Source organism: Plutella xylostella, chromosome 10 (assembly GCF_932276165.1).
Source record: "Plutella xylostella chromosome 10, ilPluXylo3.1, whole genome shotgun sequence".
Classification (NCBI taxonomy): Eukaryota; Metazoa; Arthropoda; class Insecta; order Lepidoptera; family Plutellidae; genus Plutella; species Plutella xylostella.
In genome coordinates, this window is record NC_063990.1 from 10,000,001 (window position 1) to 10,021,450 (window position 21,450).

The following is a 21,450-nucleotide window of genomic DNA, read 5'->3' on the forward strand; positions in this document are numbered from 1 at the left end:
TCATAAAAAAGAAAGATTATAGTCGGGAAAATTTAGAGAAGTTCCAGAACTGTTTAAAATCACTATCCTGGTCTGAAGTATTAGAAATTGATGATCCAGACTTAGCGTTTAACAAGTTCAAAGAGTATTTCGATTTATTTTTCTCACTATGTTTTCCTACAATTAGAGTTAAAATTAAGGCAAATATCACAGGATTGAAATGGCTAACACCGGGTATAAGACTGTCATGTAAAAAAAGCAGACAACTCAGGTATAAATACTACTCTACAAAAAACCTTGAAGATAAATATACATACTTAAATTACTCCAAAGCTCTAAAAAAATGCATAAACCAAGCACAAACAACAACAAACAAACGCTACATATCGCAATCAAAAAATAAATGTAAGGCTATATGGAATATAATTAAAGAAAATAGTCAATCCATGACATCAAGTAACATAAACCAAATAGTATTAAATAATCGAATAATTACAAACCCCGTTGAGATAGCCACAGCGTTCAACAATAAATTCATAGAAAAAGAAGCCAAATCATTCTATAAATACCCAAAAAATATAGACAATTTAAAAGCCAGAAACCCAGAGACAATGTTCGTATATCCCTGTGACCCTGAAGAAATAATTAAAATCATTCAGACGCTTAATCCGACCAACTCCGTCGGCTATGATGGTTTTAGCACAAAAATAATTAAATACTGTAAGCATGAAATAGCATTTATATTGTGTTATTTAATAAATAGGTCGTTTGCCATGGGTCGATTTCCAAAAGCTTTGAAACCATCAATCATTAAACCTCTCCATAAAAAGGGGGATGTTCATGACATAAATAACTACCGACCTATTGCCCTTATTAGTATATTCTCAAAAATATATGAAAAAGCTATGCAGAATAGGATGAATAAATTTTTAGACAAACACAAAATAATTAAATTAGAGCAAAATGGTTTTCAGAAACATAAATCAACCAGCCTGGCAGGTTTTCAGTTAATGAAAGAAATTATAGAGTATGTAGATAAGGGGAAACCAGTAGCTGTAATTTTTTTTGATATGACGAAGGCGTTTGACTATGTTTCTCATAAATTGCTACTTGACAAATGTGAAAGCATAGGTATCAGAGGTCTGGCATTGAAATGGCTAAGCAGTTACCTATCCGATCGCCATCAAACTGTAGAGATAACAGCACTCTCTTATGCCAATGAAATGGAAGTACACAAGTCTTTTCCTGAAATAAATGAATACGGCGTCCCTCAGGGAAGTGTCCTAGCACCATTGCTGTTCATACTGTACATTAATGACCTACCTGACATAACTAATAATAAATGTATACTATTTGCTGATGACATTTCCATGACTATCAAATGTATTGACGATAGAAATTTTGAATCAGATGTGAATGCTAGTATAGATAAGGTAACAAAATGGTTGGAAGCTAATAACTTACATGTAAATGAAAATAAAACTAAATATATTCAATTTAGAAATAACAGAATGGCATTAAAAAATATCAATGTGAAATGCAATAATATTGTAATTAATCATACGCCATCTACCTCTTTTTTAGGCATTGTAGTTGATGAACATTGCTCTTGGCTGCAGCATATTGAAAATGTGTGTACTAGATTAAGTAGATTTGTCTATGCTCTACACCGACTACAGAAAACATCTGACTTGCACACGGCTTTGATGGCATACCACGGGTATGTAGCATCCGTATTAAGATATGGTCTAATTCTATGGGGAAATTGTAGAGATATAGACAGGGTATTTATTCTACAAAAGAAATGCATAAGAGCCATCTGCTCAGCACATCCCCTTGATTCTTGCAAGCCACTATTTAAGAACCTAAAAGTACTGTCACTGCCAAGTCTCTATATTTATGAAATGGCATGTTTTGCCCACTGTCAAAGACATACACTTACTAAATACTGTGATGTTTGTTCTTTTAATACTAGAAACCCCAACAAAATTATAGTTCCGCCATGCAGAACTGAGTTTTGCAAAAGAGGTTGCTATCATATGCTCATAAAGATATATAATAAGCTCCCACAGTCAATTAAGTACTTGCCTTTAGCTAGATTTAAGGTCTCACTACATAAATGGCTAATTAAAATGTGTTTCTATAATGTAAATGAGTACCTCTCTTTAAATAAAATAAATATGGACTAAGAACTAATATTCGAATACCTAATGTCACTTAATTATAATAATTATAATCAGAAATGTAAAAATATGCTATTTTATACATAAGTTCTAGACATAATTTTTGCATACCTGAACAGGTGAAATGTGTAGATCGTTATTTATTATACTGACCACCAATTGTACGACATTTCTGGCAAATAAACTATTTCATTTCATTTCATTTCATTTCATTTCATTTCATTTCATTTCATTTCAGTAACTGTCCACTGATCTTTTAAAACCACACACGCAAGTCTAAGTAGGCAATTTAGAATATAAGAGCGTAACTTCTGAACTGCAAAGCTAAACGGCTTAGATTTTGTAAAGCTCAGTTACAGAGTGTCACTTCTTCATTTGTGCTCTATATTCAACTATTACCTATCTAGAATTATATTTGATATAACATTGACTGGTTCATGAGAGAATTCAGTAACGAACAATAGTTACATACCTATTATTGTTTTTTTTTACATTTCTTAGGTAGGTACCTACCTGATACTAAGGAATTACAATGTTTACAGTTATGTACGAATATAGGTATAGTATAAATGTAGTCTCTAAAAAGAGAATATCTGTCAACCATTCTGCAGACCCATAAATACCGTAAAAGGTCAGTAATTGTACAAACACCCTGTACCTATTCAACAGATCGTAGCTTGCTCCAGTTCCAATCTGTTTCGCAACCTTGTCACAGTGCTCCACTATGCAAACCCGTTACACCATAGATAGCACTCACCATTCAACGTACTTGACTCATTGCACTCCTGAACGACAAACGAAAACAGCCTTTAAACCCATAACTTAACAGTCACAACTAATGTGAACGGGGGGACAAGTGTAAATTGCAGTTTAAGCTCGCCGTATCCAATAACAATTGATGCGGTCTCTGATCGGCCAATCAGGAGCGTGCGTACATAATGCAACTGCAGCACGCCGGCGAAAGTAAAAGTGTGTGAATGTGTGTCCTTAGCCGTTGGACATTGGGTTATGTAAATTTTTAATGCAGGAATTCGTCTAGCTCGGCGATGGATGGGTTGGTGTGCGAGGTAATGGTGTAACTCGCGATGATTTATTTCAGCTGCAAGACGCGTTCTAGATCACGCTGTCATCATCTGTGCAATCATTAGCATTAGCTTACATAAAAATCATACATATTTATCTTATTCAGTCAGAAATAAAAAAAATATACAATACAATACAATACACTTTATTTGCACCAAGAACAAAAATTACAAAAAAAACAAAATTTAAAAATAAAACAGTACAAAGAGGCGGCCTTATTATATATAGCAGTTTTAATAACTACTCTGTAAAATTAGTTCTCGTATTGTATTCACTCATTACAAGATGCCGATATTGTCTTACGAAAGTATAACAAATATCGGATGGCTCAATAGTCACAGGACTCACAGGCACTGAAATGTCCCTTTGGCGATTGCATTCAGTGAATTAAAATAATTTCTTAATAATATTCTTTGGCACACAAAGGTCTGATCCCATGGTCTGATTATACAGTATGTGTTTGTTTTCCCAGCCATGTTGTCTCATTGTTGCGTTGCGTTCCGTCTCTATATCAAACCATCGCGTCTGTTGGCAAATGCGGTTGTTCCACGGTATAATCTATGTAAATGTTTGCATAACGCAAGAGCGGCTGAATTAGGTTTGTCACAAATAGGTACTCCTTTATAAAGGGTGTTGCAAAAGCCGAAAGGGGGTGACTCACGCGCTCATTCTGAAAAAGTCAAGTATTGTGTGATAATGTGTGTGTGGGTTTTTAGTTAAGTACAAGCAACAGGTACGCTTTATTTGGTATACTTACCAGAAACTTAAAAATAATAATGTGCTGGTTAATTCATAACTCATAACAATAACTCGCACAAGTTTTATAAAATAGAAGCTTGCATTCTTACGTGAGATTCATTTAAGCCTTAATCCAGGCAAATAAAAAATATACTTACATGAAATATTTTGGTAATAAGTTAACTTCAAACGATTTTAAGTAGTTGCACCAGTTCTGCCCCCCGCAATGACAGTTTCGGTAACGATCGAGCTTGTAAGAGTGAATGGCTTTTTCAGTGAAAGGTTTAAGTAAAAACCGTAGCAAACCGGGTGGCCTTTGATTATTATTAACGGTTTTCAGTGTCGTAACACACTGCTCTGTTACTGAATTTCGTGAACAACATTCTCTTTTGTATAAATACAAATGTAGTATAGGTTTATGCCTACCTTATTGATAATTTCTAAAAAAAACGATTTCAATATTATTTATCCATAATATTGTGTTATCGGTTACTTGTACCCCATACAGGCATACAGTAACATCGCACTACGTATGGATTTCAGTAGCATCCTAATAGTATTATATTGATTACGTAATACTTACGGATATTTCTCATATTTTGTTACAACCATGATTAGAAATAGTTTGAAATTTTGTTTTAATTCCAGAAATGTTTTACTTATCTTAAATATCTGTTTACATGAGCCTAGAAGGATAACATTTTAAAGCCAGATAGCTGACTGTCTTTACAAAATAATCTATTGAACTATTTCTTGTAAAATTCACAAGGAATTCACTTATTTTTATGATGTGGACCTAAATATTCTAGCCTACCTTAGACGTGGTGTAATGTAAAGAATAACTTGTAATCTATATCATGTCAGTGTACTTAAATTCCTGATTGCAATTTTTAATAGCCCGTTCTATTTGCAACAAAATATTTAAGAACACGGTTGCAGCAATAATGTTGATTTCAGACGCCTAACAGGAGCCAGGAATTCAATCTTTCACTTTTATTAAATGGGTGTAGTTAGTTGCGTTTTGATCCTAATTACTTTTCTGTTAGGCTGCGGATAGCACTATCAAGTTACGTAAGGTTTTATATAAAGCTTTAGGCCCTTAACAAGACTCCAATTCCGAGGCTGGGAAGTGATAACCGCCTGTTCTGTTTATAAACTTTATAACAACTATTAACAGTACATAATGTGGTGGAATTGTCTTGTTTCTAATTTAGCTCAACTGGCTGTTAATAAACTCGTAGTTGCTTTTGTGTAAAACATTTAAGTTATGGCGCTACGTCAGTCCGCTTGGATGTTTTATTATACCTTCCCGTAATAAATAATAATATGGGCAATCAAGTCTTAACATGAAATGTTCATTTATTTAACTGAAGTAATTTTGCCAAACAACAACTAGTTCTCACGTGAGTCATACGCTCATCATTGTAGTGTTCGACCTTCCTCGCCCGAGCTCAAACGAAACATAATTAGCGGACCTAAAACAAAACGGATTGCAGACAGTTTGCTTCTTTAGAAAGTGTGAGAATGTCGGTAGTTATCACTGAAAATAGACGTTAGTAGCATTCACACATAACAACAAGTCTTTTAGATTCTAAGCCAAATAATAATCTAGCTGTTGTTAAATATTACAAAATCGCTCACTCTACTCATAGAAACAATTTAACATTATTAAGAAAATCCTTATAAGCGTGGCTGTGTAATTATATTTACACCAGTGAGAATTTCATTGGAGCGCGAAAATGGAGGCAGCAATGTATGTCGCGGCAAGGTGCCCGCCGCGCACACATTGTACCGTCCAGGGGGCACTCTAGCTTAGCGAAAACTAAGTTTCTGTACCTAAAACGACCCTATGTCGTTGCTTTAAACATACTGATTGCGTGAAGTCTCTCGTTCGCTTGCTAAGCTACAGTAAACGTCCAGCCATGGGAACCTGATCTAGTTCGCCGCGGCTGCGACCGCACATGACACGATCAATAAATACCGAATCACATTCTCCAATAGAATTGATTTTATTTGTAGCTGCGAGTATAAACCGCGGTAAGTGTTCAATTGGGAAACGATCGACCGTTCTTGGCCTGCTACATTCAAACTATGTGAACAAAAGTCATTAACTAAAGTGCGTCGAAAGTGAAACGAGATTTTAATAGACTCTGTAATCACTTTAGTTAAGTGTTTTAATGTAATCTGATGTGTATTGTATGTTCCTTTGCTGCTGCATACATAATAATACGTTACTCACGGTATGTTTGTCGGTGTGATGAAATAATAAAACGAACCTGAAACAAGAACACAAATAATATTAGTAAATAATTAGTAAAAGTATCAACAGTACGTATATTTATAATGACTTTATAGTTTGCTCTACTAAATTTTGTAACTTAAAAATATGTGGGTTACAGCCACTTTCACACCTCCAACTTACATAATTGTACCTATGACTTTCGTTTTTATTATTAAAATAAAAGACAACACCTAGATTTAACTTGACTCCATGATTCATAGTGCGATATGGTGAAAGTTCTGTAGATGAGAACAAGTAATAAATTTATAAGCTACTTAGTTATACTCTAGGCAGGATATGTCATGTATTCTATGTATGGAAATGTTAGATTTACACAGCTGTGGGATAACCATTGGTGGATAAGCTTGCCTCCCAAAACTTATTCCTAAAAGAAAAGTAGAAAAAACTGTAACTAAGTATATAATAGAATAAGTTCTATAAATAATTTATCCTGTTTGTACAAATAAATAATATCTATGTAACAACAACAAGTACTATTTTTAAGAATGCTTTTAGCATTTTTCGCAGAATCCACAATACAACATTAACACAATAAAATAAACAAATGTAGCACAAGTTCAATGAAAGTGAAGACGAGGTACCGAGACAGGGCCGGCCTGACCGCCCTTGACCTCGCGAATGTACATCTTGTTTGTAATCTTATTTGTAGTAGAAAGTAGAAACGATCTAAATCTGTCAAATAAATGTTTCTTTCTTTCTTTATCTATATCTAGTGCGATATTGAATAAATTTGTCACTTTTGTCGATATATAATGTCGTGTGTTTATAATTACAATTACCTAATGTAATCTGTGTGTATTGCGTTCAGTAAATAAACAATGTATCCATCTATGTTATCTTTATCTAAAGTCAAAATTAGGAGGGCACCTATTTGTTTAAGTATTTGTTTTCTCCGAATCGCAAATATTTTAAATTTCAGTATTTTTTACGTACTTAATAAATTTTCACGAAATAACTTTAAGAGGGTGTACCGGGAACCCTGACCTAATATTTATTGAAAGGAAAGCTGTTCAACGTTTCGACACTGAAACAAAGATGTCAGTAACTTATGTAACCGTACGTATTACGGTTAACGAAAGGATTAACTGTGCTTTATTGAGCCAAATTCAATGAGATGTGGCAATTAATAAAAACAACTTGACAGAAGAGGATATAACTGACAGACGTGTACTTAATCTTAGGTGTTTACTGACGACTCAAGCGTAAGAAAAGCAGTTGAAATTGAACTCTGCCAATGCAGGAATGAAGTCGAAAGTCCGTAAAATTTCGCTAGTATTTATTTTATCCTCCACTGTACATGTAACTGGATACTTTGTTAAAGCTTAAGTAACCATTGCAGCTTAATATCCGTATAGGTTTTATGTTTATGGTAACTAGGGTGTAAAATGTGAAGTTCTGTGCTGTAAATGAGCTAAAAAAATATTAACGATAGTCATTCTTTACGTAAGTAACCAAGTAATATGTTAAGTAGTAAGTCAATTAAACTGTTTAGTAATTGTCGAACTGTCCAAGTTCTTGTAAAGCTAAGCAAGAGTTTCATGTGACATCTACTTACATAATTTTACCACTTAAATAGAGTCGTCATCAACTCGACATTAACCGCTCTACATACACATAAACTACAATATCTCCATCAGACTCCACTTATCTCGTCCAAAGTGAGAACACGACGAGTGTAAACCTCATCATTTAGATGCCTTCCGTAAACATAATGTACAATCTGTCAAAGGCTAACCACTGACACTATACGTGCTATTACCGGCCATAGACGACCATACTTACCATAGACTATGTAATCATGGACCGATGGCCGCTAAAGGGAAATCTGTGATGTCCATCGCGATGGCCAGAGAAAGTTTAAATTATACGTAAACTGGTAACATTGAGACAAGGCCGCTCGAAGTGTTGCCAGAGTGACATTGAATTTCCGACTTTTTACCGCAAAAATTGATATTTAGGAATTAATTGCGGCTAAGACTAAATATAGACGTAAATACTACCTATGTAATATTTACAGTTAATTCTTTTTAGTCACAGTTTTAAATACTAACATAATTAATAGTAATTTATACACGTATAATTGGTTGTATTCTTTTCATTATTGGGGTGATGTTTAAACGATTTGGCACTGGTGTTTTTATACCGAGGTTGTTTATATTTTTATTGTTTATTTCGACGCAACATAAATATTTAAAACGTTTAATATTTGGTTTTAAAAGAAAGTTACTTATATTACGTAACATTACGCGAAGAAGAATCTCAATGATTTTATATAATTTTATAGAGTAGAACTTAATATGAAGTTAATTAGCGTGCGCTTATGTACTTATATTTCTTTAACGATGTCAATGGCCGTCTTAGCATTTAAATTTTTTAGATTCACGCTATTTGAATTAAATTTTTAATCTGTAAAGGAGGACCTAGTAAAAAGTAATCGTTTAAATAACCGTGAGTACTTAATTTATACACATAATACAACAGGTGTCCTATTCTGACCGGGCTTCTAAGCCCGCTCTGAGTTGCGACCAGAAAAAAGTTCCATGATCATGATCAGACAGATTTTTTCGTTCATTATCTCTTCGGAATCGTAAAGCTATACGAATATCAGTATTGTTATACCCTGATTACAGCTACCGAGTAGATTGGCCGAGACAGTTTCCTCGGCCGAGCGCTCGGTCAATTGCTAGCCTTTCATTGGGTGAGGATCAGCCGAGGATACTGTCTCGCCACTCTACTCGGTAGGTGTAACAAGGGTATAAAGTATTACAGGCATTGCGCCACGCAGCGGCTCGCGTGCGCAGGAGTGCGTGCGTCGGCCCAGTTTCTGACCTCCAGCCGCCATCTTTCGCTCACCATCCGGTTTGTTTACGAAATTCACGAACGATTTTTGGAAAAAGAAAAAAAAACGTAGCGTAAACGTAGTCATTCTTGTTATGAGAGGATTTTCTGTCCAGTTGTGCGACACGACGAAGTCGGCTATATAATTTAAGATTTAAAACATTACAAAATAATAAAAGTAACTCGCAAACATTCACCTTTCATTTTTACGCCCAATTTATCAGCTCACGTTCCTGAATTACGAGCGTAAATTAATTATTTTATTTCCACAAGGCAAAAAGTAAAAGTGACTAATAAAATCAGCATTGCAAATAGAAAAGTCAGTAATGTCAGAATCTCTTGCGATTTGCTAAAGAATGCGCAGTAACTACTGGAATAGTAATGTTCTCAGCTTATTTAATTAGAATGCGTTAGAAGCACTAATTTATAGTTAAATTATTTCGGTGAAATCTTTTGGAAAATACGAATTTATATGTGTGGAGGGAATATCTAATACCTACGTTAGTTTAAAGTCTAAGGCCCAGTTTCTAAACAACCAAGAAAACCAAGTTCTTGATGTGAAGCTGTCAGTAAAGGTATAAAGTTATAGTGCACGGCATGGAACGTTAATCTTCTATGACCATTGACCACCAAGGTCACAAGATCAGGGCGAGGTGGTGTGGCCATCACTAAACCTTGGCCACTTCGGCTTCGCTATCTCTCAACCCCATCTGGACAAGTATTTTGAAGCAGAGTGAATATGACGTGTGTTTTACTTTTGCATAGGTCTTGTTTTAGCGGTTGAAATTTGTGAAAACTATTTGAGTTACTATGTATTATAATTGGGGTTTTTTAAGATGTCAGAATAATAGTTAGGTTCTGTTTTATAGCCTGTGACAAAGACTGCTAATGATAAATAAGATATTCCTTAAAATTGTTGCAATCATACTTAGTATTTCAAATAAAACTCCAGTTTACTTAATTAAATATTCATTGATAATTGAAGAACGGATATTGCACAAGTAAAGGAAAAACTCCGGAGCATAAATTAAACATACAAACGGCTGATAAGCTGATTCACTCTAATCAAGTTTTCTTTTCCAGCAGAATGAAGGAAAATTGTGCAATAGGAAACTTGTTGTTAGATCAGCACGCTAATTCCTTCCATGCCGCGCCCTCTTCAATCAAAAATCCACCGTGTTACTGGTGAAAAAAAGGCGGTTTTGCAGCAACGCCTACATTATTTAATATGTAAGTGAAATCAAACATTGTTACATTTTTTACGTAAGTCTGATAACGGTGCGTCTTTTGACGGACTGGTTTGGCCCGCCTTGTCTTGTTGAGCTCAGTCGAGTCTTTATTCGGCTGATTTGGTACCGACCGGTCATTCGTGACATATCGATGTCATGACAGGTTCTTGAACTTATTCTGCTGATTGAATTTCGTCACAATACCACAATATTATTATATACTTAGACGTTTTGAAGTGTTATTTCACCGCAGACATGGACTAGGATACTTAGTTGGTTATCAAATTGTTAAATAAGTATTTGAGACTATAAAAGCTTAGGCTTCTATAAAGTTATGCCACTAATCATGGTAATTCTCACATTAGATCATTATTTATGTACCTATTAGTATGTGAAAGGTTTTATGCTATAAAATTTGTAAGTATATATGTTGGATTTATCCAAGTCAGTGCAGTTTTATTAACCTGTAAAGACATCCTATAAAATTTGCTGTCCACGCTATTACACTAATAAAGATTTTAACATGCAATTTCGCCCTATGATTTATAGCCACATCACTTTTTTTGTTGCTTTTGTGAGACAAGACCTTGCTTGTATGCAATAACATAAAAGTTTCGAAATCTGAAGGTAATTTATCATTTTTAATGACTATAATCTAGTTGCTTCTCATGATCATAATACCCATGAGATATTTAATCGAACATCCTCTATAGCAGTTAATTCAAACTTTAGTTTCGTCACCTTTTCGGTAACCTTTTATTGTATTTATTTTAAATTAGTGTTATATTATGGTAACGGTCAGAAATAGTATTTCTTAAAGCCCGATTACACGGTAAATAGTACAAGGGACCATTAGAAGTACATTGCCAAACGAATCCAACAATTTACTACGTTACATGAACTAAGCATTAGCTACGAAGCCCGTGTAAAAGCTACATTAATGTTTCAACGCCGTCTTCAATAGCATTGTCACGTTAATATAGATTATATCTAAATTAAAAATAATTCAACTAATTAGTTAAAACACTTGATCTTAATCAAGTACTTAATTGATTAATTGTAACTGTAATTGTAATTAATTTAACATAGTTTTTTATTTAAAAATACTTGAAATCCACTAGTATATTACTATAGTCTGTTAATTATGTTGCACATAATCTTTGTAAAATTTATATTTTGTATCCGCTTCCTAAGTATGTATGTTTTCTTTTGTAAATTAACTCTAAAGTTTCTCAATATAAGTATTATATTGAGAAACTTTAGAGTTTCTTTAGAGTTTAGAGTTTCCCTTTCTTTATACTTTATATTTCCTTTCAATGTGGTTGTCTGGAAGATATTACTTTTAGTAATAAGGCCGCCAATTGTACCATTTTTCTTTTCTATGTTTGTGATACTATTTCGTTTTGTGTGCAATAAAGTGTATTTTATCTTTTATCTTTATCTTTATTATAATGTTTTAAAGCGTGATACTTCTGCAATGTATAGCTTTCCTTATATGAATCTCTGATAAAAGAGCGCTGATGCCTGAAATACAGGTCTTTGGCCTAGTTCAGGCACAGAGGCATAATGTAATTAGTAATAAGCTTCTTTCATGAATAAACATATATATTATTATAGATTCTATCGCGTGGTATCAATGGTTTATTTCATGCCAGCAGTTGCAGTAGAATACCATTGTTCTACGTAGGAGAAATACCCGAAGCGGTAAGACCACCTCTATGTATTCTAAAGGTCTTATTTATTCGACAAATAGTGAAATTAATGCTGTAAGTAAGTATTTTATATAAGTCAAGTTACAGTTAGTGCAAAAAAAAGAAACATTAGATAGTAATAAATATTATTATTTATCATTGGTAGAGATTTCTCTCCTAGAATAGAATACAGATTTGGTTTTAGACCTAAGCATGTGTGCTAAATGTATCATACTAGTTGTTGTTACATTAGTTCTGCCCATTGTATTTCTATAGAGTCATTCATAACTCAGTACAGTCTGATGAATAATTCATTACGGGTGACTTCAAAGCGACACTGTGGCTTTGTGATTTGAATTAGAAAACGGCCTGTGAATGTCTGTTTGACACCTGTTGTGTCGTGGGTAAGTGATGATTATTGTGCATATCAATTAGCAAGCTGAGTGTACTAATATTTGTTTAGTGACTTTTTAATATTTTTATGCGGATGATCAGTTTTTTAGTGTTTTTTTGTTGAATTTTCGTATATGTAATTTGTATTGCAGTCGGTTGCACGATAACATTTTTTTTTCTTTTTTATTCAAGTTGTAAATAATATTGTAATTCAAGTAAACATAATAAGTTTTCCCGTAATTGCCCAGTTGCAAGTTTAACGAGAATTTAATTACCAAAGCGATGGGTTTCCCTGATAATATCGTAATGGAATTTCTACCCATTTCCTATTTACATTCATTTTCATTGAAGCTTAAAATTTACTTATTAAGTACGCATACCTTATTTCTCTTTGTATGGTTAGTAATTATGTTGCTACTCATAGTTATGTTAGTAAAGTCTACTTCTTACCTTGTAATTGATTTTTTCACTAAAAATAAATGTTGGGTAAAACTTATTTAAAAAGATTTAAAAGATGCAACTTAGCAAGTTTTCAGTAACTAAATGTCACTAAAAATCATTACCGGATATTACTTTTTCAGCTTACATTACCTGGTTTATGTGTTAGCCAACTGAAATTAATAATACATGAGTGAGTAGGTACTAGTTTGAGCCCACGACGGGGTAAGGGCCACCCCACGCACCAATTGCCACACTTGGCCAAAAATATTTTACACCGAAATATCCATTAGTTAAAAATACATATGAAAATATAACTAAGTATTGCACAACAATTCATTTTACTGTAAATTTTACCAAACAGCTACAGGGTAATTGTTCTTGAATCGTGAGGTTCCGGAACTATGTAAATAATTACAATATTCATGGATTTCAGTAACTGAAATGTGTTGGTAGCAAATAATATTAACAATTGGAGCTAATAGAAGCCTTCCTTATGGACTTAGGGAGCTCATTACACACTCATTGTGCAATATTACTCAACTGAAAATTATTGATATGATTATTTCACTAACGTACATGCAACGCATTTACTTAGGTACTTAGGTACATTTTTTACGAATAAACAATACCATTTTAGAAGCGCTTGTCTCTGCAGTGCAATTCGCAATACTTAAAAGGCTAATTTTGAAACAGATTTTAATCAAAGACACCCTTGCCAAGTAACACAGGATGGCATAAAACCATTTTTATCACTAAACACTTCCGATAACTATTAACTATGTGTAACTCCTCAACTCTACATATAAATTGCCATAACGGAGAAACTTCATTACGACACACGCAGTAGTATGTAAAATGTACATCATTCTGAGGCTTTACTCTTGAGTTATTTAGCCTGTACATGACTATGTAGTATTAGATACATATCTAATGTGTTTTATAGCAGAAAAGCGGGATTGTTAAATGTTTATGAGTTGTTTTTTGAACTTTTTTACTAATATATTTTAGACAAAACAACAATAGATGAAAAACCCTTGAGCCGTCTTGTCAATATTAAGACTTGCTTTGCACAGATATCTCTTTTTGATTTATTTCTGCACATGATCTAGATTGCTTGGCTTGGCAAGGATATTTGAAATTTGTAAAACCAAATCACTTAATAATACATGTCTATAAACGTTATATTAACTACAGCATCAGTGACACTTTCGTTGCTTTAGCGACGGTTTCTAGCAGCGTATTAAAAGATGCAATGTAATCGACATTGCTCGAGAGAATTCTCGGCCATTTACTTAGAAGCAAGGCAATTTCATTTGACGTTAATTATTTCGAAAACGGGAAAATGTACGTCACGCGAACGACAGAGAAACTGGACTGGATGGTCTAGACGTGATGCTGGCGGTATTGAAGTATCTTTCTCCTCAACGTACAAGGATCGCGGTTGATTAGTGAGCTCAACCTGTATCGAAAAAAAAACTGGTCGCCTATCTACAGACGAATCAATCACAGGCTGTCAACTATCCACACGTTGACTTAGGAAAAAAATAAAACGTGCGGTTTATAAGGATCAAGAGTCATGTGTGTACGCTAGTAAGTAGTCTGCTACGAAAATAAAATTCTCCTCGCATGTGCACGCAGCTTTAGGTGCGAAAATTGAAACAATCCGAATTATTTCCTCTTCAGAGCTAAAATTGGATCGGACTCGATCGACTCTGCGCTAATTGGTGGCATGTCCTCCCGCTAATCGATTCTCCGATGCGGTCTTGTCGTTGCTATTTAGAGTGACTGTTTTTGTGCCAAAATGAAAGTGCAGGCTCTAAATGGCATGTTTTTAAAGTATCTGGTTATCTATTTATTCGATATGTTCATTTTGATTATCGTCTCTTCAACACAAATATTCTAAAGTATTGTGTAACCATAATTATATGAAAAATGCAAGTGTAAAGCGTATAAAATAATATTCGGTACTTAGTTTTATCAAGCACCCCGTTGAACTCTTTTGTATGGCGCGGGGGTCGTAACTACGAGGAGCAATGACTTTGAGAAACATGTCGTTAGAAATCTGGTCCGCAACTGCTTTGACGAGTTTCCTCTGACACTCGCGAGTACGCATGTAAATAGTGATGGTAATTACCTTTCTTCCGCTTGGGCACCACTCTCACACCGAGCACACTCTCCGTCACTAGGCACAAGGACAGGGCCAGCAAACAGTACCTCACACTGCACCCCATGATGCGTCACTACAGTCTTGGACCCTGGAACTATGTAGCCGGCACTTGTTTGGGCGCGCGCATTTGTTTCACACGCAGATGACGGTCGACTCCAGCTGTGCGCTCGTCGCGCAAGTATTTCACTGAGACTGAGAGCGACGCGCGCGCACCAAGCTCGACGTACGAGTGAACCGCCCGACTACCCTATATTTTTAGTTATACCAATTTGGCAGTGCAAAATCCACTTGTATATAAAACCTTTCGCCGGCTAAAGGCGCGCGGTCATTGGTCGTGCGGGACCGAAGGTGAAGGGAACTGGAGGTGGCCCCCCCACCGCGGGAGGAGGGGGGGCAGGGTCGGCTGCACTAACACTTTTGCCATCGACGGTGCGCCCGCGCAGCCGCACCGCGCCACGTGACGTCATCAGCGTCATTGACTGCCATTGGATCCAATTAATTTGACTGCTGAAAGCAGTAATCGGTGGTTTGGCGTGCAATTAAGTAGCGTTGTTTTATCGACTCCGTCCTTAGGACCTGAATCATACCCACAGCCTGCAGTACTATGCAGTGTATTAGATAGAGATAGGTGCATTTGGATGCCTGGAATCCTAAACAATTGAAGATAGAAATTCATGTTTGAAAGCTTTTCTTAATTAATACAAAAATGGATGCTGAGGAACATTGTGAAGGGTAACCAAAGTAAATGTAGAGGTCTATGCCCAGCAGTAAGATGCCCATGCCCAGCACTGGGACACCTCTTCCTGTCAGTATGACTATCTTAGCAGTAGTATAATAACATTATAAGTATGCTCAGCATCGGTTGGGCACCTATGCTCAGCAGGTAACCAATAAGGCAACATAAAAAAGTTAATAATTACATATAAGATCATGTACAGTCATGACAAGTGAGCTTAATTAATAGACATATTTTTTCAATAGTTAACTATACTATTCATACTATACCTACCTTCATTCAAAGATGGGGTTTAGGTTGACAAGGCACACAAGTACCGCATACAGGCTTATAAGCAGAAAAAATACCACCAAAAGGTAGAAAACTACATTTTAAAATAATATAATTGTGCAAAAAATACAAATCTAGTCCCGAATCAGCGTGAAGAAGGAGTAAGAAGATTGCATGACCGACACAAAGAGCTCCATATTGAAAGTGACCATCCCCATTCCCGTCAGGAACAGCGGGCCCTGCGTGCGCGCGATCATGAATATTACAGATATTAATGCAGCTGATTGTACCTCCTACGGGTTCACAACCAGAACAAAACACATTTTGTTAATTTTCAAATAATATATTTGTGCAAATCATAACCCTCCTTTTTGCTTCGCCGTAGTCCGGTAAAAAACAAATTTAATCCCGGATCAGTGTAAAAAATGAATAAGAAGATTGCATGACAGAGACAAAGAGCTCCATATTGAAGGTGACCATCCCCATTCCCGTCAGGAACAGTGGCCCCTGCGTGCGCGCGATCATGAACGCGAGCGCGCGCGTCACCGACTGGCAGTGGCGCGCCTCCCACGGCATCATGTACAGAGCCTCGCAGAAGTCGTCGCCGTGCTGGAAATGATGGAAATGTTGAGTGAATACGTATTGTAAGTGGAACTTTTTCATTGCTCGTGAATGAATATGGTATAAAAAAATACATAAATACATACATCTGCTAAAAAAAGAAATAAAAAAACTGTTAGTCGAATCTGTTGGTGGAATCGTTCACCAATATATATTTTTATTCGGGCACGAGCCAAATATCAGAATGGATGGAATCGGAATCAACGAAATATATGTAAGCTTTAATAAGTGCTTTAATGTGAGAAACATGAAAAGTTCTTACCTCAATCAGTCTCGTGCAAAAATAACAAGGTACGAAGTTGTGGACCACAGTACTAAACGCAAAAATGAGATACTTTGGATCCATGCCGCCCAGAGACAGTTGGTACAGATTAAAAGTGATTTCCAGGGAGGTGATGAAGAACACAACAAACATCCACCCGCCGAACACATCTTGCAGCAGGTTGTAATACACTAGCGAGGCTTGGTGCTCCTTAATAACCTCTTTGACCCTCTTTTCTAATTGCTCGTCAGTTGTTGTCTCCGCGAAAGCTCTGCGCAGTTTCTCAGTCAACACCCTCAGTTTCAAACACAAATGGTTGACACTGATGCAGTACGATCCGTCGAAGCCGATAAAATTGGGGAAAAGCACAAATCCGCCAAGGATCGTGTAGAACCACACTATCTCGAACCACGGCGACTCCATCTGCTTGCTGCGGACCATCAGGATGTCCATTTCAAGCACCATCACCCTCGGCTGGGGGACCTCGTTTATGAGGTTAAAGAACATTGTCAGCCCAGCGTGCACGGGGAATATACACGTCTGCACTATTGGAATGAAGATCCATATCATTTGTGCGACCAGCCCTTTCTTTATGTATGTGTCGAAGATTTCTTGGTATACTTCGTCCATGTCGTTGGCTTTCACGAGGTCGTCGCTAATGGCGTCCATGACGACACCAAATCCATCTGATTTATAGTTCAGATAAAATGTTTTGAAGAAGAAGAGAAAGATGACGATTCCAACTGTCATGTTTCTGGTGAAGTTGAACATATCACGAGCGATGTAACAGAAATAGAGATAGCTGATGAACCATAGCAGTACAAAGGACACAGAGAGTATGATCAAACAAAACACCATAAATTTTATCTTTTTTACGCGCCGACTCGGGTTGGGATAAATAAGTGCGATGGCTAAAGCAAAAGTGCAATAGCGAAACGTTCCATTGAAATTTTGATATTTTTGTTTTTTCTCATTGTTTACTGTAATCTCCATTTTTTTAAAGTCTGACGCTTGTATCTAAGGTGCAGTTAACAATGCAGGCTTTATGCTGCACTTGCAGCTTAGTCACAACATGTTATTTTGTTATGAATAAAAAATGCATTGTTTCGATGACGAGTAAGCTGGTAATGGCGAAGTTATTGGTGTTATTACGAAGTAAAGAGGTGACAAATCACTACTTGTTACCTCGACATTGAAGCCAGTCAGTAGGGTTCCCTGTAGCATTTACTGATATCAAACTCCTTGAAGTCCAATGATGTATCTACACATAAATTGCAGTTTTGGATAGTTCGCAAATTTTTCAAACTATAAAACCTATACTATGAGTATTTGTGATAGGCACATTTTGCAGGCATATTTTTGGAAAGACTTGCCATAGTCGTCACTTTCAGTGGAAAGGAAATTGTAATTAATGTTTTTAAATTACAAACAACAATAATCTTATTATCTTATTCAGTCTAATTTGATTAGAGTCAAGTTATCTCAAGTAATTTAACAGAAAGAAAATTGTAGAGAACATAAAGAAAGTGTGTGAAAAAAAATTATAAAATTAGTGTTTAATTCTCACTCATAGTTTACTTATGTTTAATTATTTTTTCTATTGTTTCAAGTCACCAACACATTATTTCATATCTAAGAAAGTTCTCAAACGATTTAATTAGTAATGTCTTAGGAACAGTTTTCTATGTAGGAGCTGTCTCTATATATAAGACTTAAGACGTTGAGACTGTTGATGATATATGATATATATCCGTAAGGAATCCTACTATACAAATGCCTGAGCAAATGTAAGTACGTTTCTGTTTGTTTTCAATATTTTATACTTACACAGGGTGTTAGGGCGGCTCAGCAGTGTCCAGCTGTTGGCACTCGTGAAAGCATTATAGAAATGTGTAAAAATTTACTAAAATGTAGGTACATATTGCAAGATATTCGTACAATTGCTAAAACAAACAGAATAGTCCCTTAGGATATGACCTAAGCCATAGACTATATGACACCCTGTATAGTTGTATAATGATACTTATCTGATTTATGATAATTCGGTATTTTGAAAAGAACAGCTGTCTATTATATTAAACAGTTCCCGTGGCAGGTAATAATTCTAATAAACTTGCTTTTAAAATGTTCAAGGTTACCTACTCATAAAAAATAAATTGCCTTTGTTTAAAGTTATCGATGCATTTTTGTGTAATAATTAATACTTGCCTATTCACAGCTAAACAAAACACATACAAACAAGTTATAGGTAGGTGTTACTCACATAAAAAAAAAAAATTTTGATGGATTATTGTCATATATTAGTAATGTTGAAAGACAATCGATTAGTCAATTTTATTCACAGTACGTTAGATTTTCTTATCTTGTCCAAAATACCTACTTCCTAGAAACAGATTAGGATCTTTACAAGGAACTAGCGCGATAACAAGGTTACGAACCCGTGTAGTTGGTTCATTTCATATCCGTGACCGAAAATACTTTGGTAAAGTTGAACTATAGGCTTTCATTATGACCGATTAAATGTAGTCGTGTAGAGTTTGATAAAATTTTGTCAATTTTTCTATTTATATAAGGTTTTTTTTTGGGGTATTTTATTTTATTAGTTACATACCTAGTACTTCTTGATTAAATTATAATTATTAATGCCTAACTAAAACTAACTAATATAAAATTAAACTAAAAAGAAGATGCTGGCCAGATCGCTGCCACTGTCGGGAAGACGCTGGCCGCGTTACCCCGCTGTATAGCGATGCTTAGCCTTTGTGCGCGGTAAGAGCCAGCACTAGGGTCCCTTGAGACTTCTATTAGTCTGCTGCTGATGTCTTTAAAAAGCTGACGTGTCTCCGGTGCCCACGGCCCTAGGGTTTCGACTCCGAAAGGCACAAACATGTACCCTTTATATTAGGTATATATTGTACCTAAGCTGTAATCGGCTTCTTTGAGGCAAAAGTATTACAGAATAGCGTCGCTCGGCTGTCAAATATCTGTCGGATCAATACAAGCTACACGTCAGATTTGACAAGCGAGTGACGATGCTAAATATTTTTTTACGGGTATTGTTCGGTGGTGGTAGCACCACAGTACCTACTAGGCCCTCAGGTATAATAGCTACCGAACTCATTTACTCACTTTCCTCAAACTTTATTTAAGTGTATCTTTATTTAAGAGTTATGTATGTGATACTGATAATCTTTAATAAGTAGGTTTAAAGGTACAATTAAACCACAAGCGAAGGTGTAACACACATATTTTTACGCATTGTTACTCTTACGCAAACTCAAACCGTTATCAATTTATATCTAAGTGTAATAATTGTTATAAATAATTAGGCGCTATAAGTAAAATTTTACCAAAATTCACTTAGGTAATACTTTGTTGGTTTTGTGGTTCCGGTCTAAAGTTTATAGCTTCATAAAGCGTTTTTTATCAATTAATTGTGGTAATTAACTGCTTTTCCTGAATATTTGCATTTATTATCAGCATTTAAAAGAAAAGCGGTTTACTTTATCATAATAAAAGCCAAAATGTGACTTTGTTTGTTAATGTATGCATAACATTTCGTTTTTACTTACTCGTTTTTGTGTGGATAACAAAGTGATCCAATGCGACTTTGACTTGGACCAATTCACGAAACTTGACCAAAAAGGGCGATACCATTGTCACAAGAGATTTGGTTCAGTTATGACAATCCATAAACATTAAAAACACAAAATTTAAATCAATCGTTTTTTCCGCAAAAGAATAAACCTAACTTTAATATAGAATGTATTATTGGCACACAATATAATAAAAAGCATTGCTGACATGTATAATGGATGGGATACACACAATTTCAAATTTTGCACCAAATACATGTCGATGAGTTAATTATGTAAGGTTTTAGACACATGTATGAATATTGAATATAAATAATACAGTAACTTAACAATATTTTACTCGTACAATGATGTGATCGAAAACCAGATTTAATATTAAACTTAGGAATAAAAAGGAAAGCTATGTATATTGTATGGTACAAAAGTGGCACACAGCTGTACATAAAAAAAAACTCTAATTCTATTTAATTTCTTTAATAACTGTACTAGCTGTTCCCGCACGCTTCGCTTCGCCTTAAAAAGTTTTCCCGTGGAAATTCCGGAATAAAAAGTAGCCTATGTTCTTTCCCAGGGTCTAGAGTCTAGTCTAGACCGTATGTATACCAAATTTCATTCAAATCCATTTAGTAGTTTTGGCGTGAAAGAGTAACAGACAGACATGCATACAGACACAGTTACTGTCGCATTTATAATATTAGTTAGGATTACTATACTGTTAAATGTTTTTTGTTAGTCCAGGGTGTCCGCTTACTCCATACCAAATGTAATTATAAAATCGGTTAAGCCGTTTAGACGTGAAGAAGTAACAAACATACACACTCACAAACTTTCGCCTTTATAGTATTAGTGGGATAAAAATAATTGCACAGTTGTTCACTCAAACTATCGTATTTTAGTATCAATCTTGACTGTGAGAAGATA

General features: G+C 35.3%; 2 protein-coding genes across 2 annotated transcripts in view; both read right to left on the minus strand.

The window, feature by feature from the left end:
* Nucleotides 1-15,361, minus strand: part of LOC105386665 (laccase-1) — a 42,158-nt gene extending 26,797 nt beyond the window's left edge. Inside the window, exon 1 of the mRNA XM_011557274.3 lies at nucleotides 15,012-15,361. Coding sequence (XP_011555576.2) covers nucleotides 15,012-15,108 — 97 coding nt within the window. The 5' untranslated portion in view covers nucleotides 15,109-15,361. The remainder of the gene's footprint in view (nucleotides 1-15,011) is intronic.
* A 788-nt stretch (nucleotides 15,362-16,149) lies between these two features.
* On the minus strand, nucleotides 16,150-18,016 carry LOC105386666 (odorant receptor 85b). The gene is made up of 3 exons (XM_048623360.1): nucleotides 16,934-18,016; nucleotides 16,558-16,659; nucleotides 16,150-16,289 (listed from the first exon to the last, which is right to left on the minus strand). The coding sequence occupies exons 1-3, from the start codon at nucleotides 17,924-17,926 to the stop codon at nucleotides 16,185-16,187; spliced, it is 1,200 nt and encodes a 399-aa protein (XP_048479317.1). The 5' UTR covers nucleotides 17,927-18,016; the 3' UTR covers nucleotides 16,150-16,184.
* Between the last annotated feature and the right edge of the window lie 3,434 nt (nucleotides 18,017-21,450).

What these genes read in the sequence shown, in the direction of transcription:
- LOC105386666 (XM_048623360.1), bottom strand. Translation starts at nt 17,926, where the DNA reads ATGGAGATTACAGTAAACAATGAGAAAAAACAAAAATATCAAAATTTC. An exon ending in TTTGCACGAGACTGATTGAG is followed by an intron (nt 16,660 to 16,933) that starts GTAAGAACTTTT and finishes CATCATTTCCAG; the next exon opens with CACGGCGACGACTTCTGCGA. An exon ending in TCATGATCGCGCGCACGCAG is followed by an intron (nt 16,290 to 16,557) that starts GGGCCACTGTTC and finishes GCGCGCACGCAG; the next exon opens with GGCCCGCTGTTCCTGACGGG.